The sequence below is a fragment of the Procambarus clarkii genome, chromosome 31 (assembly GCF_040958095.1).
Source record: "Procambarus clarkii isolate CNS0578487 chromosome 31, FALCON_Pclarkii_2.0, whole genome shotgun sequence".
NCBI classification, from domain to species: domain Eukaryota; kingdom Metazoa; phylum Arthropoda; class Malacostraca; order Decapoda; family Cambaridae; genus Procambarus; species Procambarus clarkii.
Window position 1 is genome coordinate 16,523,430 of NC_091180.1, and position 27,416 is coordinate 16,550,845.

At 38.9% G+C, this 27,416-nt stretch overlaps 1 protein-coding gene across 3 annotated transcripts; it reads left to right on the top strand.

Annotated features, from left to right (window-relative positions):
• The first annotated feature begins 2,717 nt into the window (after positions 1–2,717).
• LOC123758624 (tetratricopeptide repeat protein 5) lies at positions 2,718–27,416 on the top strand. Of its 3 annotated transcripts, none has more exons than XM_045743107.2 (11): positions 2,718–3,034; positions 6,019–6,332; positions 7,830–7,962; positions 10,303–10,514; positions 11,508–11,600; positions 13,291–13,440; positions 14,200–14,253; positions 16,423–16,608; positions 17,259–17,375; positions 23,685–23,885; positions 24,764–27,416. In XM_045743107.2, exons 2-11 carry the CDS (start codon positions 6,309–6,311, stop codon positions 24,881–24,883), a joined length of 1,290 nt encoding a protein of 429 aa, XP_045599063.1. In that variant the 5' UTR covers positions 2,718–3,034; positions 6,019–6,308; the 3' UTR covers positions 24,884–27,416. The 3 variants fall into 3 exon arrangements, with proteins under 3 accessions (XP_045599063.1, XP_045599062.1, XP_045599064.1); XM_045743106.2 differs by having other exon boundaries at positions 2,718–2,996; XM_045743108.2 differs by having other exon boundaries at positions 2,718–2,996; positions 6,231–6,332.

A 27,416-nucleotide genomic window follows, 5' to 3' on the forward strand; every position in this document is an offset into this window, starting at 1 on the left:
GGGCTTACTGTGCTTTCCAAATGGGTGTCCTCTCGGCATATTTAGGAGAGTTTTTGTTTAATCTCCAGGAGGACTGTTGTTGGTGTCAAGTCTCTCTCATATTTTTTTAAAAAGCAAAACTTCTCATCTCACTCATAAATACTTGACAAGCACAAAATAGGATGGTACATAAGATATACATACCACATGAACCACTGAAGTGTATTGTAAGACACAGATAGTGTAGAAATGATTGCATTAGAGATCCGAATTACAAGCAGAAAAATTTAGCAAATGTGTGACCCACACTTCTATAAAAATTATTAATAATTCATTGTCGGGGACAGGCAACCAGAGTGTGTTCAAACACATTAGGATTATATCGAAGTCAGCCCCCTCCCCCCCCCCAAAGAAAAGTTGAATTACTGACCTCGTCCAGGACGCAACCCCCACAACAGCTGAATAATTCCTGAGTACCTTACTGCTAGGTGAACAGATGCATTAGGTAATAGGAAACGTGGCCAACTATTTCTGTACTGCCCGGGATTCAAACCTGGAATTGTCGACTGTGAGTCGAAAACGAACAACTGTACTACCGGAACCCAATACTACATTTTGTACAATATTGTCTTTCAATATGGGTGTAGAAACATCTTGTATATCTCAACACCAGTCTAGCAACACCTCATCTCTCAACACCAGTGTAGCAACACCTCATCTCTCAACACCAGTGTAGCAACACCTCATCTCTCAACACCAGTGTAGCAACACCCCATCTCTCAACACCAGCGTAGCAACACCTCATCTCTCAACACCAGTGTAGCAACACCTCATCTCTCAACACCAGCGTAGCAACACCTCATCTCTCAACACCAGCGTAGCAACACCTCATCTCTCAACACCAGTGTAGCAACACCTCATCTCTCAACACCAGTGTAGCAACACCTCATCTCTCAACACCAGTGTAGCAACACCTCATCTCTCAACACCAGCGTAGCAACACCTCATCTCTCAACACCAGTGTAGCAACACCTCATCTCTCAACACCAGTGTAGCAACACCTCATCTCTCAACACCAGCGTAGCAACACCTCATCTCTCAACACCAGTGTAGCAACACCTCATCTCTCAACACCAGTGTAGCAACACCTCATCTCTCAACACCAGTGTAGCAACACCTCATCTCTCAACACCAGTGTAGCAACACCTCATCTCTCAACACCAGCGTAGCAACACCTCATCTCTCAACACCAGTGTAGCAACACCTCATCTCTCAACACCAGTGTAGCAACACCTCATCTCTCAACACCAGTGTAGCAACACCTCATCTCTCAACACCAGCGTAGCAACACCTCATCTCTCAACACCAGTGTAGCAACACCCCATCTCTCAACACCAGCGTAGCAACACCTCATCTCTCAACACCAGTGTAGCAACACCTCATCTCTCAACACCAGCGTAGCAACACCTCATCTCTCAACACCAGCGTAGCAACACCTCATCTCTCAACACCAGTGTAGCAACACCTCATCTCTCAACACCAGTGTAGCAACACCTCATCTCTCAACACCAGTGTAGCAACACCTCATCTCTCAACACCAGCGTAGCAACACCTCATCTCTCAACACCAGTGTAGCAACACCTCATCTCTCAACACCAGTGTAGCAACACCTCATCTCTCAACACCAGCGTAGCAACACCTCATCTCTCAACACCAGTGTAGCAACACCTCATCTCTCAACACCAGTGTAGCAACACCTCATCTCTCAACACCAGTGTAGCAACACCTCATCTCTCAACACCAGTGTAGCAACACCTCATCTCTCAACACCAGCGTAGCAACACCTCATCTCTCAACACCAGTGTAGCAACACCTCATCTCTCAACACCAGTGTAGCAACACCTCATCTCTCAACACCAGTGTAGCAACACCTCATCTCTCAACACCAGCGTAGCAACACCTCATCTCTCAACACCAGTGTAGCAACACCTCATCTCTCAACACCAGTGTAGCAACACCTCATCTCTCAACACCAGCGTAGCAACACCTCATCTCTCAACACCAGTGTAGCAACACCTCATCTTAACATCGTGTAAAATGTCATTCATTCATAAACGGGGGTTGGCGGTTGCACGGAATGGACTTTGACCCGTCCTCATATGAAGAATAATAAAGAATAAGAATAAAGAATGTAAGAATAAAGTAAAACATACTAAAGAACTATGTACGAATAAAGTAAACGTGATGATAATCTTTATTTATTTATCTCTAGAACAAGAAAAAGAGTTCTTACATTCTTGTACAGCCACTAGCATGCATTGCATTTTAGGCAAGGCCTTAATCCTATGTTCCCAGGAAAACGACCCTTAATAATTTTACTGTTTGGATAAACAGAGGCTACAGTTAAGGATTTGCACCCAGTCAATCCTCCCCGGCCAGGATACGAACCCATGACAAAGCGCTCGCGGAAAGCCAGGCGAGTGTCTTACCAAGTGGTTGGGGAGGGAGTTATAGAGTAAACTGTAACTTTAGCTTTGTCCCTACTGAGAAACTGATACGGCTGAATGCTGCATTATTTCAAGTGCATTTATATAAATGTTTTCAATATTTTTTGAAACAAAAACTTGTTAACTTAATTTCTAACGGCAATAATTAGATTGCATCTTGGCTGAAACCCTATGCGTATTTCTTTTTATTTCTATGTACAAAATTAATATAAAGTTTATGAACCATAGAAAACGTAAAAGTTGCCCCGGGATACTAACCGCGCTCCTCAGATCCGTCAAAATAAAGAGTTGCCACGAGAGCTTAAAGCCCCAAAGGCATTATCATAAAGAAGATATTCCAGAGAAGGAGTTTGTAAGAAAACTGGAGGTGAGGCGAGCCAGTAGATGCTGCTGGAAAAATGGCACTTCGGTCACGACGAACTGAGTGAGGAAATCAGGCAAAATTATTCCGACTGACTTACCAAACCCACCGCGACCCAAGACCTAATTTGGAATGTTGCGTGGGAAGCAGTGAGTAACTTGGTTCTTGCCAGGCTGTCAAGTGAAGGGTAAGGTCTTACTTCTGGGGCTACAACTTCCATCTTGTCAGGCTGTCCAGTGAAGGCTAAGGTCTTTCCTCAGGGGCTACAACTTTCATCCTGTCAGGCTGTCAAGTGAAGGCTAAGGTCTTTCTTCTGGGGCTACAACTTTCATCCTGTCAGTCTGTCAAGTGAAGGCTAAGGTCTTGCCTCTGGGGCTACAACTTTCATCCTGTCAGGCTGTCAAGTGAAGGGTAAGGTCTTGCCTCTGGAGCTACAACTTTCATCCTGTCAGTCTGTCAAGTGAAGGGTAAGGTCTTACTTCTGGGGCTACAACTTTCATCTTGTCAGGCTGTCAAGTCTGGTCTTACTTGTCTTACTACTTGTCTAAGGTCTTACTTCTGGGGCTTCAACTTCCATCCTGTCCGGATGTCAAGTGATGGGTAAGATCCTACTTCTGGGGCTACAACTTTTATTCTGTCAGGCTGTCAAGTGATGGGTAAGGTCTTACCTTTATGACTTAACAACTATATATATATAAAATATATATATATATATATATATATATGTACACATACATACATACACACATACATACATACATACATACATACATACATACATACATACATACATACATACATACATACATACATACACACACACCAATACATGTGAGTTGCAGGAAGCAACAATATTGAGATAAATGTGTATTAACGATCTTACTCAAATAATTTTTTAATATACCTGTATCAATTAAAAATAGATTCAAATTTTACAAACAATTTGAACTCATTTTTGTATTATGTGGCTTTGTAATTTGTATTAAAGCAGATTCAACAATGTTTCTGTTGAAAATGATTTTTATAATTATTGAAGAAGACCTCCCAATCAATTTGGTGTGAATTTTCTAACAAATGAATAAATAGGGCATTAAATAATTGTCCGTTTTTGCTTGCAGAATATTTATGATGTTAAATTCAAAATTTCAAACCTTTGGATGTTTGAAATGTATTAATGTTCTACTTGGGAATGTATTGCATTGTAATACATATATATTGTATTACATTGTAGTTACAGTACAATGTAATATAATGTAATAACAATGTAATACATACAATTACAATGTACATATGTAAAATGTACTGTACGTATGTAATTACATATGTACAATGTAGCGTATATGTGTAATTATATACGTACATGACAGCACGTATGTAATCCATGGTTGTATCACTACTGTATCGTTTGCTACTGGAGTCCTGTCATATTTCAAGAATGGCTCGCTTAAAATATATTTTCAGGGCTGCCTAGTCTGCCACTCCCTAAGGAATCGGTGTTCTTTTTCTTATCATGTACAAATTTGGGAAGAATATACAGTATTGTATATGTTATCATTAAATCAGGGCCAATAAATCATATATGTTACAAGTTATGCAACACATACAGTATGCTCATTTCTCTCCAAAGTCTCCCTTTTATCACCAACACTCGTCGCACCACATAATCTGCCTTCTTTGTTGCCGACACATGTCTCAGTTGTGTTCTGTTCTCTCCTATCACTATCCTTACATTCACTTTTCTCACTACATTTTGTAATGTAATAATAATAATAATAATAATAATGGTAATTCATTGTGTTGAGGGATAGGAAACCAGAGTGTATTCATAGACATTTGGCTTTTATCGAAGGGTTCCTCCCCCCCCCCTCCAAGGCTGAATTACTGACCCCCACCCAGGATGCAACCCCACAAGAAGCTGACTAACTCCTGAGTACGTACTCACTGCTAGGTGAACAGAGGCATTAGGTGAAATGAAATGTGCCCAACCATTTCTCTCCCGCCCGGGATTCGAACCTGGAATTCTCGATGGTGCGTCAAGAACGAACCAGACTGTACTACTGTGACCCTTAAATATATTTTAATTATCTTCTTACTATATTCACCCTTGTATTTAAAGAGCTGTATAATCACAGTTCTTTACTCATCATCTTACATAGTCCCACTTTCCCACACCTGGTAAATTCTCCATTCTTTTTTCTCTAATGGATTTAAATGGATACATACCAATTTGTTTGATTTGTAGGTGCTGTAATTTTAATTATCCAGATTTTAGTTATCCAAATCTTTGAGTATCAGGACTTGCAGTTTGGTTAATTATTTGGGTAATTGCATCTGATGACACTCTTGATAACAGGTTCAGTTGTAATGATGAATCCTTAACACTTGAACTATTGGCCATGAAACTTGGATCATAAGAACATAAGAACAAAGGTAACTGCAGAAGGCCTATTGGCCCATATGAGGCAGCTCCTATTTATAACCACCCAGTCCCACTCATATACATGTCCAACCTACGCTTGAAACAATCCAGGGACCCCACCTCCACTATGTTTCGTGGTAATTGGTTCCACAAATCAACAACCCTGTTACTGAACCAGTATTTACCCAAGTATTTCCTAAATCTAAACGTATCCAATTTATACCCATTGTTCCATGTTCTGTCTTGTGTTGATACTTTTAATACTCCATTAATATCCCCTTTGTTATGTCCATTCATCCACTTGTAAACCTCTTATCATGTCAGCCCTAACTCTTCGCCTTTCCAGTGAATGCAATTTAAGCTTTGTTAATCTTTCTTCATATGAAAGATTTCTAATTTGGGGAATTAACTTTGTCATCCTACGCTGGACATGTTCAAGTGACTTTATATCCATTCTATAGTACGGCGATCAAAACTGAACTGCATAATCTAAATGGGGCCTTACCAGAGCAAGATATAGCTGAAGAACAACACCAGGTGTCTTGTTACTAACGCTTCGATTAATAAATCCCAGTGTCCTATTTGCCTTATTATGAACATTCATGCATTGATCCTTTGATCAATGGGATCGACGTATTATCCCATCCAAATTGCAGTTTAGTCCTCTGCCATTCAGGTACTCTAGATTTTCTTTCAATATGTAAAGGAGTGTATTTTGACCACTAATGCTTTTATTGTACTATCTTTACCAGGTTTTTATCAGCAGAGTTACCATCACTGTGTTGGGTGCTCTCTGGCGCTGTCCCTACTTCTAGTGTAATACAGTTTCAACCTGATGCTGTTGAAGAGTTACTAAACAATTAATGATATAGCAAATTAGTTATATTGTTATATATGGTATTTGTACTGCATGAACTGTGTGTACACAAAACTGAATGAATAGCATATACCAAATATTCTTCAGTGAAGTCTTCCTCAAGCAGACGAACACAGGTCTGGGGCCTCTCAAGGCAGGTCACGGCAGTGTCAAGAGAATCCCACCATGACTGCTATAGAGCAAATAAGGGTGAGTAATAGCAGTGTGAAAATACAAAAAAATGTAGCATTGTATGTAATTATATGGCCTTTTCTGGACATCCTCATTAGTTTCCTGAAACATTGGCTTTGGTACCACAGAGATGGCATCAAAACTACATCAAAACTACCCGACTTTGGAACTCTTGCAGGCCTACCAAACACTAGGACCAGCATCTTCTGTACTCATTGAAGTGAGAGGAGTATGGAGATCTAAAATCAAACTCATAACCGAGTAAAACCTCTTAAAAAGTACAAGCAAAGCAAAACAAAGTATATCTCCTGAAAGAAATAATATATGGATACAAGGAAAAGTTAATTGACCTATGTCAGCAAACCAAGCACTTGCATCTCGGTGTGCTAACAGGTGGCAGCTCAGGTTCTGCCTGCCCACCTAGCTCACATGTCACTCCAAGCAGCCCCGAGCCCCACAGAGAAGAAAAACTAAAGGGTTGGTTTGGGGAGTTTCTCAGGTCACCCAGGAAAAAGTGTTTTACTACATTCAATGCTTGGTTTGTGGGCTGACCCTCAGAAGCTCCCAGTGCATACATACAGTGGTGCCATGGAGAAAATGAGCTGGCATTGGGTGAAAATAAGCAGCAGTAAGAAATGAAACTCGCAAAGACGTAAGGCTAATCATTTGGGTGAAAGAGCTGGAAACACAGGGTTCAGGAAAAAAGAACTTGGCAACAGGAAATGCATCACATGAGTTTAGGGATTCTTGTGCTCTATCAGTGTTAGCTACTCATTACCTTTTGGATGTTCCTCATTATCACTAGGTCTGCAATTACCTAAGTGTAATTACCAACAGTTAGGTAATAACAGACCCAGTGATGAGGAGGAACATACAAAATATAATTAGCAGCTAACACTGTTAGAATACCAGAAACTCTGAGCCCATATATTAGTTCTAGACATATTAAGAGAGAAAGCAGAAATAGCGGCATACTTAACCACATTATATGGATACACATTAGGCTGGATCAGATGAGCCACCTAATATTATCCTGAGAAAGCCTTACCTTGGAACAAGGCACCAAAAAAACAGTAGGAGCTAAAAGAGCAAGAGCTAAAGATGCATGACTAATATGCACATAAGAGACAAATAAGATGCCCATACTCTTCTCGCTTCTATGAGCACACCAGAAGGGTGAAGAAGAAGTGGTCCTGGTGTTTGGTAAGCATATTCATATCCAAAGACCTGGCACTTATATATGTGGCTGTTTCTGTAGTGCCAGAGCCAGTGCACATGAAAACTACTGAAGGTCAACCCTGAAAAAAATAAAGAGCATACTGTATTTAAATTTCTGACTGACAGTAAAACTTTCCATCATATTCTTGTTTACCAAAGGGATTAGGGGATTTAGAGTAAAAGAAGGGTATGCAAGAATAATGTTAGGAAAGTTTTCTTTAAGAGAAGTGTGTATAAGAATAGTTATTTACAATTTAGATGAGAAGGGATTTTAATTAAGAGAGTTTGTTATCACAGGAGAGTGTGGCTGGCCTATACAAGTTTCGTGATGAATACTTCAAAACGTTTGGCATTGAAGATGCTGCTAATAAATCCCAACGGGTACAGAAAGAGATACAAAATACGATTCAGCTGATAGATAGTGTCAAAGGTAAGTTATTTTGACCTAAGATATGTTTGCAGAATAAATCTTTGCAATTAATCATGTCTGTCTTATCTTTGACACCATACTGTATATACTATACAGCATACTGTATATCTTATGTATTCAACATGGAGCCTGGTATCAGGCCAGTGTTGCAAAATGTTAAGATTTTCTAATTCTCCAATATAGCATGGGTAATGATACATTTATGGATGACAGGAACCTTGCATGTTATGCTTTTGAGGTCAAAATGCCCCCTTGGAGGACTAGGTTGTTGTTCTTAACCTGTTTTATGGCACTGGCTTGTCACTAACTTATCAGTGTCTTTGGGGCATTATGCAGTGTCTGTTATGTAGCAAAAGTGTCTTTAAGGTGCAGCGAAAGTCCCCAGGGTACAGTGGCAGAGTCTTGGGTACTGTGCTTACCTAACAGTGCTTACCTAGCAGTGATTACATAGGGAAGTGAGGTCTAGATCTTTATGTCCCACTTACTAGCCTTGATGTACCTGTTGGCAGTGGGGGAACAGTGGCAGTGTCTGGGATACAGTGGCAGTGTCTGGGGTACACTGCTAGTGTCGGGTACAGTGGCAGTGTCGGGTACAGGGGTACAGCGGCATTGTCTGGGGTTCAGTGGTAGTGACTGGGGTACAGTGGGAGCATCTGGGGTACAGTGGCAGTGTCTGAGGGTTCATTGGCAGTATCTGGTATGCAATATCAGTATATATTGGGGTACAGTATTATTCTGACATACTGAGCTGGTAGTCTAGCAGTTCAGGGCAGGATTTACTAAGCATTTGCCTGTCCACATATGAGACCTATAGATCTTTCCTCAATTATGGCAACTTGGTTTGTATTTAGTATATAGGTTATAAAGTTCAAAATGCTGCAAGGTCATTCTCACCCCAAGGACATTATTGTTATAGATAACTTACTAGCACTTTAGAGGTTGTAAGCTGTTCAATAAGTGCAAACTAAGCCACCATGATTGAGGAAAAATGTAAGGCTCTCGTACTCGAGGACCTAAATGCACATTAACTCCTGGCCCTGACACCAAACTTCCTCTGTAAGGTCGGTTTGGTGGATGACTGTCGAGTAATGGCATCTTTACAAGCTTATCATAAAATAGCCGTTGGTTTACACAATGCCAAATCCTGTGAATGGTTTGGCTTATTAAAATGCCTCATTCCTATTACTGCATTATGCATAAGCAGTTTTGGCTGTGACTGGGACCTAAATCTATTAAAACATAAAAGCAGAATATATGAGTATATATTTGACTATTAAGCATTTCTTGCTTCCAGGCTTGTCAGTCTTTCATGCTGCAATGCTTGTTAATCTTTCTTGCTTCAGTGCTTGTTAATCTTCCTTGTTTCAGTGCTTGTCAATCTCTCTTGCTTCAGTGCTTTCCAATCTTTCTTGCTTCAGTGATTGTCAATCTTCCTTGTTTCAGTGCTTGTCAATCTCTCTTGCTTCAGTGCTTTCCAATCTTTCTTGCTTCAGTGATTGTGAATCTTTCTTGCTTCATTGCTTGTCAATCATTCATGCTTTGCTGCTTGTTGATCTTTCTTGCATCAGTGATTGTTAATCTTTTATGCTTCAGTACTTGTCAATCTTTCTTCTGTGATTGTCAGTCTGTCATGTTTTGGTGCTTGTTAATCTTTCTTGCTTCATTGCTTGTCAATCATTCATGCATCAGTACTTGTCAGTCTTTTATGCATCAGTGCTTGTCAATCATTCATGCTTCAGTATTTGTTGCATGGCATCCATATTCATTAGTGACACTGTGAAATGTAGGATTGTTAATAAGCAAAAATATGTGTTTTTAACTCTAATACTGTACATATAAATCACTTGTGGTTATTTACAAAACATTGTAAACTTAGCATGAAGAATAAGCTGGGAATATGGCACAATAAATGTGGCTGAAAATAAATAACGCAACCCACACATATGAAATGAAAGTGATGACATTTTAGTCCATCTTGGATCCTTATCAAGTTGTGCTATTGCTCGAATCTTGTTTGAGTAACTTGTACTGTACAGTATAACCAAAAAAGATCACTTTCAGCACTTACTTGTAATAACTTATTTGCTAATATCACAGATGATGTATTTGTATGGGAACCCAGCATTTATAGAATTTTCATATAAACAATACTTTACTGTATAGGGGTTGCTCTGAGGAGATTGTTTAAAAATATAATACAGTTTGCAAAATTATCTTATCTGTACCTACTGTAGTTCAGCAGGGTATTTGAAATACAGTGCTGTACTATGCTAATCTGTCATCACTTGTATTATCTGAAAGATTATTGTATCAGACAAGATGAGTTCAATTTTTTAACAGACCAGGTGTGTCCGGACTTAAAGGGAGAGCTGCATTTCTTGCGGGGTCGTGCTCTCAATGCCACAGCAGAGTACAGTGCCGAAGCCGAAGAAGTATTGGGCAGAGCCACACGCTTCAACCTTCCAGGTGCCTGGAATGAACTTGGAGAGTGCCAGTATAAGAAAGGGGACCTGAGTGGAGCTCAAATGTGTTTTGAGAAGGCTCTGAAATTGGTGGGTGTTGATACAAGTTATCATGGATTGTGTTATACTTGTATACAGTGTATATGTGTTATATTCTTGCATAAAATGTGTGTGTTATCCTTGTTATACAATGTGTGTTTGTGGTCATCATATGCAATATGTTTTTTATCCTTATATACAGTGTGTATTTATGTTATCTTTATATGCAATGAATGTGTGTTTTATCCTTTTGTAAAGTGTATGTGTGTGTTATCTTTGCATGCAATGTGTCATTGCATGCAAAGATACTGCATGATTGGTTGGTTTTGGGTCCCAGTCATTCAGATTATTTCCTGGCCAGAAAACTGGTTCTTTCACAGTTGGTCTGTTTCAACTTTTTGGTCAACTGGCAAAGTTCCAGTTGGTGCTTTCTCACTGGTCTGGAATAGCATGATGGCCTCCCTTTCTTTCCTGCAGTCAGTGCTACTGAGATTTTGCTTTTCTCTCTGCCTGGTACTGCAGAGGTCTGGACTCTTCTCTCGGGATCTTGAGCGTATTCTGGGTAACATGATTTTTTACTGCATGGTTTTTCTTGGGGCCATGTAAGGGTAAAGGCTTTGCTGGGTGCATGGATGCCAAGGAGAAGTTGAAAAATAGGGAGATTGTGGTATGCAAGTCTAATGTTATTAATTACTGGAACTCTATATAAAATAGTGGTGTTTGTTTGAATGATAATATCAGATAATGTGTTAAAATATAAGTATTAATAACTGAATGAACTTTGAAGCACTGTTTAACTCTCCTCTCACAAGTTCCTAAGATTCCCAAGTCTCGCCAATCGTTTTGTTACTAACTTTTGAGCTGAATACTGCTTCACACCCTTTCTCTTGCTTATGGTGAAGCACTACTGTATTAAGTGAACTAGGGTATATTTTAGATTATTTATTGTTTAAAAAAGATCATATTATTCTGTTCTTATTATCTTCTGTTTTTCTTCACAAGCTCAAATTCAAATAGAAAGTTTGTTGTATTCCTCTGCTACAGGCACAGGATAAAGTTTACTACCGCAACATGTCGATGCTGATGAGGAGTTTGCCCTGGAAGACGAGTGCTGAGCGAGAAGATAATGTAGAGAAGGTAAAATGAGTGTCCCTTTTATCACTTGTCAATGTCTTGCTAAGTTTTTATGTTTTAACATTACATATTCTAGCTGACTGGGATTTGTGTTGCTATTCCCTGTTTACTGAGACTGAGTGAGGGACTGAGGGAGTGAGAGAATGAGTGAGGGACTGAGGGAGTGAGAGAATGAGTGAGGGAGCAAAGGAGGGAAGTGAATGATGGAGTGAGAGAAAGAGTGAGTGAATAAGGGAGGGAGGGAGTGATTGAGAGAAAGAGTGAAGGAGGGAGGGATGGCGGCAGTAAGTGAATGAGTCAGGGAGTAATTATCTAGATGTAATTATGTAAGTAGTTACAAGTAATTACAATCTGCTGCATGGGTAACAGCTTCTCCTCCATATCGATTTACCCAGGCTTTGTGCCCTGGAGAGGACACTCCAGCCTCAACAACTAGATTGCAAACCCATAGTCTCTCGAGACTGCAGGATGCCTACACAGGATGAGAGCTATGTTTATGGTACAGTATCCCATCTTCTCAGCACTGCCATATAATGCTTTGAAACTACTGAAGGTTTGGGCCTCCACCACCACCTCACTTGTTCCAACCATCTACCACTCTGTTTGCGAAAGTGAATTTTGTAATACAGTGGTGCCTGGATTAATGAATTTAGTCCGTTCTGGCACCGAGCTCGTCGTGTGAAACAACAACACTGTCGTTGGAGGCGTCCGAGAACCAGCAGGAACGCTACGAAGCACCATGTGATTTGCTCATGAATCGAGCGAAAGCTCGTCAATCGAGACAAATTTTCTGCGAGTGGCTTGCGCTTTACTCGAAATGCTCGTAACTGGAGTTGCTCGTCACTCGAGGTTCCACTGTACAGTATTTTTGCGGCAGCTTTGATTAGTTAACTTAAAGCTATGACCTCTTGTTTTTGAAGTTCCAGGTCTCAAGAATCCTTCTTGATTTAATCAATTTTGTCAGTTTTCATTACTATTTTGTATGTAGTCATCATATCACTTTATTTTCTTCTATCTTCTACACTTAGGTAAATACTCCTAGGTAATTACATACACACAAACAAAAACACCTGAAAGCTCTGTTTTGCAATCATAGTTGTAGGTGGTTAGAACATTTTAAATGAGAAGGTGGTGATTGCCAAAACTATGAATAGTTTAAAAATGTCATATGACGAAGATTATAGGGAACTGGAGCACAACAGGAACAGCTCCTATCATGGAAATACTCTTAGGTAATTACACTTTTGTAATTGCATATCTTCATGTCACTATGCCTGAACTGTTTGGTCGCTTGTGGCAGTGGAGCACATCTTCTGGCCTGAGGATACCAGACAGAGTGTAAACTTTTCTATGTATAATTCCTGTGGTTCTGTCTGGCCACCGAACCTATTTTCTGTACCTTAACTTATTTTTGGGGAGTTGAACTGAGATTGTGAGCCTAATTCTAAAGGTTAAAGAAATTATTTATACTGTAGAGCACAAATGATGTATATGTAACCAGGTAAATTATTTATCAATCAAAGTACAGCAGATTTCATCAATCAATCAATCACTCCTTTCTATGCTTTATTTTTCTCTTTCATTCTTGACATTCAACTCCCAACTTAAAATAATCACATTATGATTTACTATATTGCCACCAAAGATCTCTGTGCACTATTATTCTCTAACCAATATTTGTTTTAATTTTCAGGGGCTTGAATATGCCAGGAAGGCAATTCAGTTAGACATGAGTGATGGCCATTCATGGTTGGTCTTGGGAAATGCCTATCTTGCTTCATTCTTTACTGTTGACTCCAAGTTGGAATCCCTCAAACACTGCAAAGCTGCTTATAACAAAGCTGTAAGTATACTGTATATAATTAATTAGTTAATTAATATTAATATGAATTATAAAATAACAGTTATCTTTAATTTCTAGGGTGTCCCACCTTGCTGTAACCTAAGCTCTCCTCTTTGTTTGTGTTTGTAAGACAGGGTCATTAAAATTAACAGCTAGGCAGAATAACATTGTGGCACTCAAATTTTCCATGGCACTTCTGCCATGGAAAATTTTTCATATAAGTCCTGCAGGGTCATACTAGTGCTAGAAAGCTCTGCAGAACATTATAACTTTACAATTTTACAATTTTATAATTACAACATTTTTGAAAGGGAAATTTTGTAAACAAGATTATGTGGCATTCCATGTTATATTTGTCTAGTTCATGAATGAAGTAACATGTAGCTCACATGGACTTTTCCAAAGTGTTTGACAAGGTACCACATGAGAGACTGGCAAGCAAATTATAGGCACGTGTAATAAATTGGAGAATACTGAAAGGGATAAAACAATAGTTTAAACATAGAAAACAAAGAGTTGTTCTAAATGGGACTGAATCTGACTGGGGAAATGTGCTAAGTGGGGTCCCACAAAGGTCCAAAGGTGTGGGCTTCCTACATAGAATATATACAGTTACAGCCCCAGTATGTACTTAAGCTCAAAACATTCATTTCACAATGGATATAAATTTACATTATGTTAATGTTCATTCTCTTGATTGTTGTTATTAACAGTAATGGTTCCAACATTTAATTATTTTGCTTGTGTATTTTTCTTCAGGCAAATGATCCTCTAGCTGTTGTCCTGCCAGAGTTGCACTTCAGCAAATTTCATGTGAGTTCAGTATGATGTACACCATTATGGTGGTTCAGTATGATGCCAATTAGCCTAGCCAATTGGCCAATTAGCCTAACATCTATTGTGGGAAAGTTACTTGAATCGATAATTGCAAATACCATTTGTCTTCATCTCGAAAAACATAAATTAATAAATGATTCACAACATGGTTTTACAAATGGCCATTCATGTTTTAACACGAATTTGCTATCATTTTACTCCAGCATAGTTGAGGCAGTTGATAGTGGTAAGGTTTGTGAAGTTGTGTACCTTGATTTTAGCAAATAATTGATACAGTACCACATGAAAGACTTATTAAGAAGATAGAGGCTCATAGTATTGGGGCGCTATATTGGATTAGGGCATTGCTGTACCTTAATAAATGTGGTTAAGTCATAGTGGGAAAATGTTGTAAGTGGAGTGCTTCAAGGCTCAGTCCTGGGACCTCTGTTATTCATAATATATATAGATGATTTAGATTCAGGTTTGAGTAGCAATATTTGCATATTTGCTGATGTTACAAAAATCGGGAGGGAAATAAACACGGAAAAAGACTTGCTATCACTTCAAGACCATCTAAATAGGGTTTTGAAATGGTCAAAAGATTGGCAGATGCAGTTTAATGCTGATAAATGTAAAGTTTTGAAGCTAGGTAATGATGATAGAGTTACAAGATACGAGCTAGATGGTGTTGAGATTGCGAAGTCGGAGTGTGAAAGGGATCTGGAAGTTATGATTAGTAAGAATTTAAAACCAAAAAATTAATGCATAAATGTTCGTAATAAGGCATATAGGACACTGGGATTTATTAATCAAAGCATTAGTAACAAGACACCTGGTGTTGTTCTTCAAAATAAAAAAATTAAATCAAATATTTATTCAGGTAAAGTACATAAATACAGGGTGAGATACAAAACGTTGATGGATTTATAGACAGAGCTAGTACATACAATGCCTAAAGCCACTATTACGCAAACATTTCGTTTCAGTTATATCTTGCTCTGGTTAGGCCTCCATTTAGATAATGCAGTTCAGTTTTGGTCGCCGTACTGAAGAATGGATATAAATTAGCTAAAATTTGTCCAGCGTAGATGACAAAGTTAATCCCCCAAATTAGAAACCTGTCATATGAAGAAAGATTGACAAAGCTTAAATTACATTCTCTAGAAAGGCGAAGAATTAGGGGTGACATGATAGGGGTGTGCAAATAGATGAATGGGCATAACAAGGGGGATATTGATAGGGTGTTCAAAGTATCAACACAAGACACAACATGAAATAATGGGTATAAATTGGATAAGTTTAGATTTAGGAAAGACTTGGGTAAATACTGGTTCGGTAACAGGGTTGTTGATTTGTGGAACCAATTACCGGGAAACGTGGTGGAGGTGGGGTCCCTCGATTGTTTCAAATGTGGGTTGGACATGTATATGAGTGGGATTGGGTGGGTTATAGATAGGAGCTGCCTCGTATGGGACAATAGGCCTTCGACAGTTACCTTTATTCTTATGTTCTTATGCATGCCATTATGGTTGTTCAGTGTGATGTACACCATTATTGTTGTTCAGTATATTGTACACCATTATGGTTGTTCAGTATGATGTACACCATTATGGTTGTTCAGTATGATGTACACCATTATGGTTGTTCAGTATGATGTACACCATTATTGTTGTTCAGTATATTGTACACCATTATGGTTGTTCAGTATAATGTACACTATTATGGTTGTTCAGTATAATGTACACCATTATGGTTGTTCAGTATGATGTACACCATTATGGTTGTTCAGTATAATGTACACTATTATGGTTGTTCAGTATAATTTACACCATTATGATTGTTCAGTATAATGTACACTATTATGGTTGTTCAGTATAATGTACACCATTATGATTGTTCAGTATATTTTACACCATTATGGTTGTTCATTATAATGTACACTATTATGGTTGTTCAGTATAATTTACACCATTATGATTGTTCAGTATAATGTACACTATTACAGTTCAGTATAATGTACACCATTATGATTGTTCAGTATAATGTACACCATTATGTTTAGATTAGATAATGTAATTACACTTCACTTGTAAACCAAAGTTTGCTTATATCCTTAACATTTTAATGATACATGTTAATGGTAATTGTGTGGTGGTAATACAGGTGCAGTGGTACGAAGAGGACTACGCTGGGGCTCTCGGTAGCTTAAGACGTGCGCATGAGCTGGAGCCAACCTGGACGGAATGTGAGACAAAGTTTGATGAGTGCGTCAAGTTCTTAACCAAGCTGTCACAGATGGTGAAGAACAAGGGCCAGCTCAACCAGAGACGGCTAAATTCATTGGCAGCAGTGAGTGACCTATTACAACAACAACAATTATTATTATTGTTATTATTATTGTCATTATTATCATATTATTGTTATTACTGTATTACTGTATTATTATATTTATATATTTATTTATAAGATACACAAAAGATCATGCTTCAATGATCTTATATTATTGTATTATCATTCCAATATCAAAGTGATTCAGATCCACAGGAGTAGTTATATGGATATTTGCAATATAGTTGTCCATAGGTACGTATATCTCTTAGTTATTTACCTGAATTTATCTGACGGCCACCATCCCACTAGCAGCCTCAATGAGGACAGTAAGCCGGCACCTTGTCACAGGTCCCCAAATTTGTTCTGGTGATTTAATCCAGCTTGATTTTGAATTGCAACAGTGTTTTGGCTTTATGGATTTGGCAGATATTCCTCAATGTTTTTATAACTCTACAGTACTTGACAAAAGTGTGGGCCGGCCTGCTTGAGGCAGTGCGTACTTATGGCATAAAAAAGAATGATAGTTGTGTGGGTGAAATATGAGACAGAAGTTAGTGCTGGGTATATGACGTTGTGGGTTTTCTGCATGTTGTTCTCTGCCATTCAGAGCTTGATTTTTCCAGTAGTCTCAACAATATATCAGAAAACGGTTCTTTATGTCTCTACAGGATATCAACATGAGCCAGCTGGGACCATACAACAAAGGGGGAACAAATCTCACAGGAGGAAGAAAGCCAGACATGGTGCCACTTTCACTGCTAGGTGAAGGAAGCAACCAGGATAAGGTGAGCTTGTTGATTCACAGAATAGTGAGAGTTTTTTCATTATTAATCTTCAATGTGTATTGACTTAAATCTCTTAGTATAAAGAATTCACCAAACTTTACTAGTCAGAACAAGGTACAATGTTTGGTTTAGTAGAGGATTGATTCCTGATTCTACGTGGGGATGCAGTCTCTGAGACCATATGAATCGCCAGACTTACCTGGGGAAAGAGCTCCAGTAGCTCCCTGAAGCTATCTCACCCAGATTGCTCCTAACTAGTAGGTCACATCAGTCACAGGAGTTCTGATGTTCTATACATTCTCTCATATAAATAATAACATTGATAGCCCAATACATCATTGCATCTTGAAAAAACCCACACATGGTAAAAACATTAAAAATATTGTATGTAGAAAATAAAATAATGTATATTCCCTGTGTGTACTTACAACTTGGTGCAAATTATGTGGGGCTAGGCTGAAATTGAATCACTGGTTATGAGATTATCACACTCACTAGAACTGCTTAGTGGTTCATAATGGTACATAAACATGTAGATAGTTATAAAACATGTGTGTATATAGTGTGATAATAACAAAAACAGTATGTTTTGTTGTTCAAAGAATATAATATTTTGCAAATACGTGTGTGTTTATCAACATTCTGCATGTTTCATTATAAAAAAATTCAAATAACACACTATTGCAAACAAATCAATGACACTGAAATAAGTCTGTGTAAATATATTCGTGGCAACTTCCTCCACTCGCTTGGCCCGGGTGACCACTTTGGGGCGTCTCGTCCATCAATGCACGGTGAACTGGTATGGTTTGTTGGCTGTGAGCAAACTATTATTTCCCTTGTTTCCATCTTTTGTTTCTTTAATAAAGATATTGTACATAGTATGACTTTGCTTGTACTTTATGGGTGCTTTTACAGTACTTGGGTTTTGTCAGTTCCCCAGGCTGGCACAAGCCAAGAGGCCTGATAGTTATGTGCATATCTCTGTGATACCAGAGCCAGTGTACTAGGGAGCTACAGAGCCCTCCAAGAAAAGGGGCATTTCATTACATTCTTCAATACTTGATTATTTGCCATTAGCAATGGGTAATTTCGTTGGTGAACTCCGTGCTCTGCTTCATTCCAAATATGTTTGTGTGATCCTGGCAATCGGTTTTGCTGCTCCAGTCTCTTCCCTCATTTCTTACGCAAAATGAGTTTCCTGGCTTTCATGGTGGTGCTGTTCTCCTTCATGTGTGGTTTGTTGGCCCCATCTCTGTACCATACACAGTGTCCTGGAGCTGCTTTGTACCAGTATTTCTGGGCATGTTACACCTCTCAGGCTGATGATCTATTAATCTTTCATCTTTGACCCGCTGCTCTAAAGCTCACCTCTTGCAGCTGCTCTCTTGGTTGATCAAGCTCAGTCAGCCATGGGCTTACCCCCATTTCCATGATCTTAGGAAGTTTGCAATGCTCGCCATTCTTCTTGGCAATGTCTTGCTCCAAGATTTAGGCTTGTGAGCTCTGAAAATCAAACAGAATATTTGCCTCCCATCACCTGCCCAATCTACCATGATGGCTTTATATTGCGCTTGACTGCCTGTCTTCCATTTAGCTTCTGTAGGCAACAGGACACTGATTTCATCTTCCCCAATTTCCTCCATTTCCATGGCTGGCATTCTTCAAGAATGCTTCTGGGTATAGTCTCTGTTTATTTGTGTGTCTTGGATCCTGCAGTGGTTTGTGTCATGTTGTTTTGGAAAACAACCAAAGGGTTCATGCTCAGAAATAAGGCAGTGAGTGGAATATAATGCAACTTTTTGACCCAGTGCCTCTTATTTCTATCATTTTATTTCGGACTTGCTTAGTATACCTGGGTGGTTTGGGTATTAAGTGAGGTCTGCTGACTGTAACAAGATTATTTACAAATATTACTTGCCTCAGTTGGAAAATAATCTACTAGAGCCTGGCTTGTAAATAAAGTCCTGGGTCCACTCAAGCTCTGGTTTGGCAAATAATTAATTCACAGGCTTAGAAAGGAGCATTTTATTCCACTCAACACCTTATTTTTCATCCATTCTTTTCCAGTATTGTTCATCCTTGTAGCTTCAGCTTCAGTCTTCTTGTCGCCTGATCTCCTCACTCAGTTTTGTGCATGTCCCCCTCCCCCATTTTTTTTTTTTTTTAGCTTTGTTAACCCCTATGCATCTCATAACCTTTCTGTGGCTTGTTATTTAGATATTTGTATCTATATCTACCTTTGTTCTTGTATTTCTTATCTCTGCACATATTTCTTGTCTTTGCACCAGGTACACTAAGGTGGAGCCCAACAGAGCCACTATCACATACCTTCATGCCACAAACAGGTAAATGATGGGAAGCTCTTCTAGTTTAAAAGTAATTCCTACTGGCTTGTATTCTCCTGTGGTTTGTTTTTCCCTCTGTGGTCTGTATTCCCTTCATGTGGCTTGCATCCTGTTAATGGTTCCTCATATGTACTTTGTCAAGCCCATCCTCCAAAAATTCTATAACCTATGGATACTTTAGACAGAATATACAAAAACTTCATGTTTTGTACGACTGAAATTCTAAAGGGCATAATGAAAAGTGAAACAGAGCAATCATAAACGTATCCTAACCTGTTTTAGGCCTGAATAAACAGTCCTAGTTGCATATGCAATCTTTGGCTAATTTAGCACATATATATTCTGTACTATATTAGAAGGCCTAGGAAAAGTTTAGCTGTTTTCTTGTTTCTTTTCCTCTCTACAAAAGTAATTGTAGAAAACGTGGACTTTAGGGTGCAAGAGTCCATGTTTTATACCTCCATCCATAATAGCAATAGGCAATCATTTGAGGATGACTAGTGGACTTTGTCTTATACTCGGAAATATGTGTTGAAGGAGGGGGGGCACTTATGTGGATTATAGCCAGATCATTCCTGTCTATTCTTATACCAATACTGGTACGTGTATCCCTATTTTCAGTATTCTTTTTTTATCTTGTCTAGTACAGTAATTCATGATATTCTCTTTTGAGGCAAAAGCTAGTTTACTGAGTTTCTGGAGTTCACCTTGTTGATAATGTACCTCTGACAAGGAGGCCTGGCCAGGTGCTGGGCTGCAGAGACATTGATCCCCAGAACTGCCACAAGGTAGGTAGGTAGCCTGTTCATATGATACATTTCTGTCCTCTTCCAGTGGGTGCTTTGCCACCTTAAGAAGGGTATGGATAGGAATGTATTCTGGTGCTTCACAGAACTTGTGCATGCATTTGCACATAATTGAGGATGGAATATGTATTTTTGTGTCTACTGAAATGCACAAATGATCTCCATCACTCACATGTACATTAACTGTTACACCACAAGAGACCACTGTCTTTGCACATACATACTCACATGTATCATTTTAGTTGACACCCAGAGGAGTTTTACATTCTTACCCAAGTTGACTCACTTTTGCCTATGTAGTGACTCATTTGAGACAATAAGTTAATGGTCCTGTTTCCAAACAATTCAATCTTAAGGTTTGGTCTCATTCACAATGGAACTAAACAAATATGGTTTGGTCTCATTCACAATGGAACTAAACAAATATAGAACCATTTGCAGACTCATTCATTGCCATAAAAACGTACTTTACTTTTTAGGATAAACTTTTACTGAGTGAATACAAAATATAAATATTTTGCTAAAATATACTCTACTACAACTGTATACAGTATATATATTTCCAGTACAGTACCATTATAAAGAAATTACTGAGTACAGTATGTAATATTGTGCTAAGTGGTGTTGGCTACTCTTAGAATGATACCTGTAGTTCCATGTGGAACCATTGTTTGGTTTTGTTCCATATTTTGCTTCATGTTGACAATTTGCATCATCTGTTGACAATTTGCTCCAGCTGTTGTAGTCAGTGTTGTCTTCCCTGGTAGGTGTGCTTGTGGTGCCCCCCCCCCATCCTTCAAGGCTACCTTCCCTGAGGGGTACAAGTATCTACAGGATGCCTCCTCTTGTAGCCTCTTGTTTCCAGGCAGTGCATTGACTTTTGCCCCTCTGCAAGGCCTGTTGAGGAGCTTTGCTGTTTTATAGCTATTTGCTAGCTTGCCTCTTGCATCTCGCTCTTACTTTAAACTACCTGATGCCTTCGGCAGAGGGTGTGCTTAGTCATGCACATGACTAATCTTTGTTAAGGTCTCCGGCAGCTTACACCTTCCCTAGTTGAATGGCTGCTATGGTTGAGAAGTGGTGTTTTCTTCATCGTCACATGTTCTCCGTGTCCAGCCTGCCTGCTCCACCATTGACAGTTAGGCTGTCACTTCACTCCTTAGGACCTGCCCAACCACTTGGGCTGGACGGTAGAGCGACATTCTTGCGTCGTGCCTGTCGGCATTCAATCTCTGACCATCAAAGTGGTTGGGTGTGGAAAAATTGTCAGGATTGATTTATGAGGAGAACTACTTAGTACTTGTACTGTACTAAATTAAAAATTACTGTATGCAAAATTAATACAAATAAAATCCCCAGCAAGGGTTGTAAATCCTAGCTCCTCTAGTCCTAATGACTGACTGTGGGCTGTAAGGGGCAGGTGGGTACTTAAGGGTGAATGGAGAAGTTGATTGGAGGTCTACAATCCACCTGCAGACAAATCAACACATCAGCTTGTATTGCTTATACAAGGATAAAATTAAATAACTCAGTTTAGTAACTGAACACTAGTTCTGTTTAATTCAAGGATCTAAACAATATATATGTAGTCCAGCCCAACTCTATAATTACAACAGCCAGTATTCACATACTAATAAACACAACAATTTGTATTATAGAGGTATGATATATATAAATATGCAATCAAAGGACCTTAAATTTGGTCCAAGTACTGGTATCTAGGTACAAGAATTTATGTTTAATATGATAAACTTATATGATAAATTAAAGATAACTTAGTTAGCTATGGTTAACTTAATGTATATGATCAATTATATATACAGGTACAGTACTGTATATTCATTTTATATGAAAAGATAAGTCAAGCTTGACTGACTTTCAGTAACTGAGTGTCCACATAGCATTGAATGATTTTCAATGAATGAGTGTCCAGATAGTACCGAAAAGATTCAGTTGATGAAAAATTAATCAAAACTTAGTGAAATTTGGGGCATTGCCCCGTGTTGTAATGATAAACAGATTTATTGGATAGATTAAGGTTATACAAGCATGCAATTGGTCAATCAACACACTACAATAACACTCAATATATTTATATTGATTGATGTTCCAATTGTTTTTTAATTAAGATATTCTTGAAGTTTCTAGATCCTTGGGAAATCATGCACAAAGTCACGTAGACACATTTGGGGCCAAATGGCATATGGGATCATGGTAGCATTGTCATGTAGGATCCAGTTGATGTAGGATGTAATGAATCTGATGTGATTCTGATATGATTTTGATATGATATAAAAATAATACATTTCTTAGATAATAATGTTGATAAAATGGGTAAAATTTCCCACAGTTGGGCACCATTCCTTCCCCTCATCCCATCCCAAATCCTTATCCAGACCCCTTCCAAGGGCTATATAGTCATAATGGCTTGACACTTTCCCTACAAGGTCTCCTCATGGAGGCCACCTCACCAAACTCCAAAGACAGCATGGCTGAGCCAAAGTCTCAGCCAACAAAAAAACGGAAGACCTAGAGGTCTACACTAACCCACCAGCTCCATAACTGAGGCTGAAATCCACCATGAAGACCCCATCCATCCCCTGATCTCCGGTATGAGCTATTGATAAAGATAATCGCTCCAAAGAGCCTCCACTTATGGGCTCACAATAGCCCGTGCTACTTGGAACTTTTTGTTCCGAGTAACTGAACTAAAACAACAACAACAATTTTCACTGATAATTCCCTCCCTCTTCAGTACCCATTCTTGGCAGTCGGGTATAGCTTTGCCTGCTTCTTGACCAGACACTTTCACTGCCACCAAGGCAGATGTTGTACCCAAACTCTTTGCACTGTTCCTGTTGGATGCAGTGATAAATTTCTTTGTAGTTCACTGGGAAGTGACATCCATTGACAATTTTGGTTTGTTTCAGGTTCCTGTGCAGGTGCTCAGTATTTTGTATTTTTCTGTATTGTATTTTTATCAGGTTATTACAGAAAAACATTGTAGGCAAAGAGTCTTTAATTTTTTATGTGCCTCATAGATAAGGTGTGCATCATTGCAACCCAAATATTTTTGTATATATATATAACTTGTGTACATTGTACTTATCTCTGACTCTGGCATTCTGTTTTCATTGTACCTGGTTGTTTTTCAGGTAATTCTGGGGAAAGTTGTGTGCACAGTTATCCCTGAATCGGGTATTCCATTTTCTATGTGTCTGATCGACAAGGAGAGTTCATGTATTGCTGTCACTGTCTACAATTGGGCAAGTGGCTGTGGTGTCAAGATTGGAGATTCAGTGGCTGTGATTGCACCTGTGTTGAAAAGTCACAATATTGATGTTCCTGGTGGGGAGGTAAGGCAACTCTGTCATTTAAATTAATGAAGACATTAATATTAAATGACTGCTAGGGACTGAGTTCTATCACAATTTGAATAGAAAATGCTGAGAAATGGGTATACAGTAGTGCCATTTTCCTTATATAAGAATTAAATTATATTCTGTCTTTGTAAACATTTGATTGTAGTGATAAAAGTTTTAATTGCAGCTGAAAATAACTAGGAAAACTTTATAATTTGAGAATCCATAGCTCTTGACTAGTGAACTCTGACAGTGTATGCTGTCCCATCATGTTCCCCCTCCTCTTTAAAGAACAAGATGTCATAGATTTAAGCTAACTAAACAAAGCTGCCAAAAAAAACACCAGAGAGGAGACTATATGGGATCCATGGTGGATGATGGAGAAAACTATATAGGACCCCTGGTGGATGATGGAGGAGACTATATGGTATCTATGATAGATGATGGAGGAGAAACTATGGGAGCCCTGGTGGATGATGGAGACTATATAGGACCCCTGGTGGATGATGGAGGAGACTATATGGTATCTATGATAGATGATGGAGGAGAAACTATGGGAGCCCTGGTGGATGATGGAGACTATATAGGACCCCTAGTGGATGATGGAGGAGACTATACAGGATGCCTGGTAGATGATGGAGGAGAGACTATGTGAGCCCTGGTGGATGATGGAGACTATACAGGACCACTGGTGGATATGAATGTGACTTACCTCCCTTTGGAATTCTAAAAAAAAAAAAAAAGACTTCCCGAATAAATTATCCAAATATTTAAATGTGATACATCTCATTCTTTTTCATGCTTTTTGCAGGATGCTTCAAACTTCCTAATGTCTAATTGCTGTTCATCTAATACAAGTTTACATCTTGCAGGCACTGTCGTTTCGGTCGGTGCGTGTGGCGGTACCATTGATGCTGGTAGTCAACAAGCGACCAGTGGGCATCAATCAGATTGCCACATCACAGATTGTTTCTCAGCAGAAGCCAGAGTGACTTTCACCTGTTTTTACCACTTAGGTCTATTTACACTTCTATACAGAGAAAAGGCAATCATGGCAATCAGGAACTTTTCTATAGTTTTCATTGTTCCTTTATGCATGTTCTTTTTTTTTAATGAAGGTAAAGTATAATGAACACTGATTCATCAAGTGAACAACAGAGTCTTTAATTAATTCATCATCCGAGTGTGTTTTTTTCCAAGAATATTGAATTTAGTCTAGTACACTGTATCCAAAACTGTCAAAGTGTACCACAGAGCCAGAGATGGTCTAGAAGATGGCAACAATAAGACATATGTATTACAGTGCCAAAGTAATTAAAGAGGCAGACATGATTTACCATTTTCAGAGGACAGGAAGCCTGTTGGTTTCATCAAGGGATCCTTAGATCCTTCCAAAGAATACAGCCCACAAACGTTCCCTGGTAACTTCCTGGTACCTATTTCACTACTAGGTGAAAATAAATATGATAATGTCTCTGCCCTGCTGTGGAAATAAACCCTGGGAGCTTTCAGTTATGACCCAAATGTAGTGAGCATTGTATTACAGAACTTGGAAGTTGTTCATGATGGGACATGGAGGCTATGTAATTTATTTGAGGTTGGCAGGAATTGCCTTATTTATAAAATACCAAATTGTCAATGACAACTTGGTATCTTAGAAATACCAGACGACGAGAGACCAAGCAGCAGATATTTCACAACTTCAAGAGTTTAACAGAAATAGAAACTTGTAAAAGAGTATGTAACAGGAGTTAGTGTCTTTGGACAAAATTAGTATACTTAGAGAAAAATGGTTAGACATTGCTATAAATTAAAGACACATTCCTAACAGTCATGGGTCTTTCATTGGAAGATTTTAAGGAATGTATTCTATAATATTATAAGCAGCATAGGAAGACTGACAACACACTTAACAATAACATTTGTATAAGTTGGAAGAATATAACAGTAAAACATTAGTTACTGGAAAATGAATAAGGTGGACAATGTAATAGGAAAGCCTTAGTTGTTGTTATCACTGAGTGGACAATTATTGAGGAGCAGCTTTGGAATACTTTGGTGTGAAACTCATAAACTGGTCAAAGCAAGTGGCATGATGATGGCAGACATAGATATGGACTGCAAGATGGCATAGTTGACCAAAGGAAAAGGAAAGTTTGGGTATATGCAGGATGGCTACCTGAGTCAATAGGGAACAAAAAAATATCTTTTGAAGGATAGTGTAATTCTGAAGAGTGAGAAGTTACCCTTGGAAATTTCCAGATATGTATGTGGTTGAATGTGTTTAGAGGGGACTCGGCAAGGATGGTTCAGGAAGATAGAGGCATAAAGTCATAAAGATGGTCATAAAGACCCCTTGCATAGTGTCATTCTGGCAAGCAGTTGTGAGGGGCAAAGTGGTGCTGGCTTCGATTAATCCCTTCACATTCTACAACATAAGTAATGGCTTCCTGTCATACCCAACAACATAAATAATGATCTCCTGTCACATCCTGCAACATCAATAATGGCCTCCTGTCACATCCTGCAACATTGATAATGGCCTCCTGTCACATCCTGCAACATTGATAATGGCCTCCTGTCACATTCTGCAACATCAATAATGGCCTCCTGTCACATCCTGCAACATTGATAATGGCCTCCTGTCACATCCTGCAACATTGATAATGGCCTCCTGTCACATCCTGCAACATCAATAATGGCCTCCTGTCACATCCTGCAACATTGATAATGGCCTCCTGTCACATCCTGCAACATTGATAATGGCCTCCTGTCACATCCTGCAACATTGATAATGGGCCTCCTGTCACATTCTGCAACATCAATAATGGCCTCCTGTCACATCCTGCAACATTGATAATGGCCTCCTGTCACATCCTGCAACATCAATAATGGCCTGTCACATCCTGCAACATTGATAATGGCCTCCTGTCACATCCTGCAACATTGATAATGGCCTCCTGCCCTGCAACATCAATAATGGCCTCCTGTCACATCCTGCAACATTGATAATGGCCTCCTGTCACATCCTGCAACATCAATAATGGTCTCCTGTCACATCCTGCAATATCAATAATGGCCTCCTGTCACATCCTGCAACATAGATAATGGCCTCCTGTCACATCCTGCAACATCAATAATGGTCTCCTGTCACATCCTGCAACATCAATAATGGCCTCCTGTCACATCCTACAACATTGATAATGGCCTCCTGTCACATCCTGCAACATTGATAATGGCCTCCTGTCACATCCTACATTATAGTTATATTAAGCTTCTTAATATTGTTGAGCATTTACTGGCATAATAACTAAACCATCACTTCCAGAGTTCTTAACAAGTGTGATGCACTAGATAAATTGTAATGTAAAAATTTCAGTATTATAACTTGTTCAATTGTGTGATTAAATTTGTATTACTTAACAATTTTCATGATGATTGCTTTGCACAGTTAATTGGGATTTACAGTTGTAACCATATAAGCTTTTTTACCAATGAAAACAAGGAAATAAATTATGCAGTTTT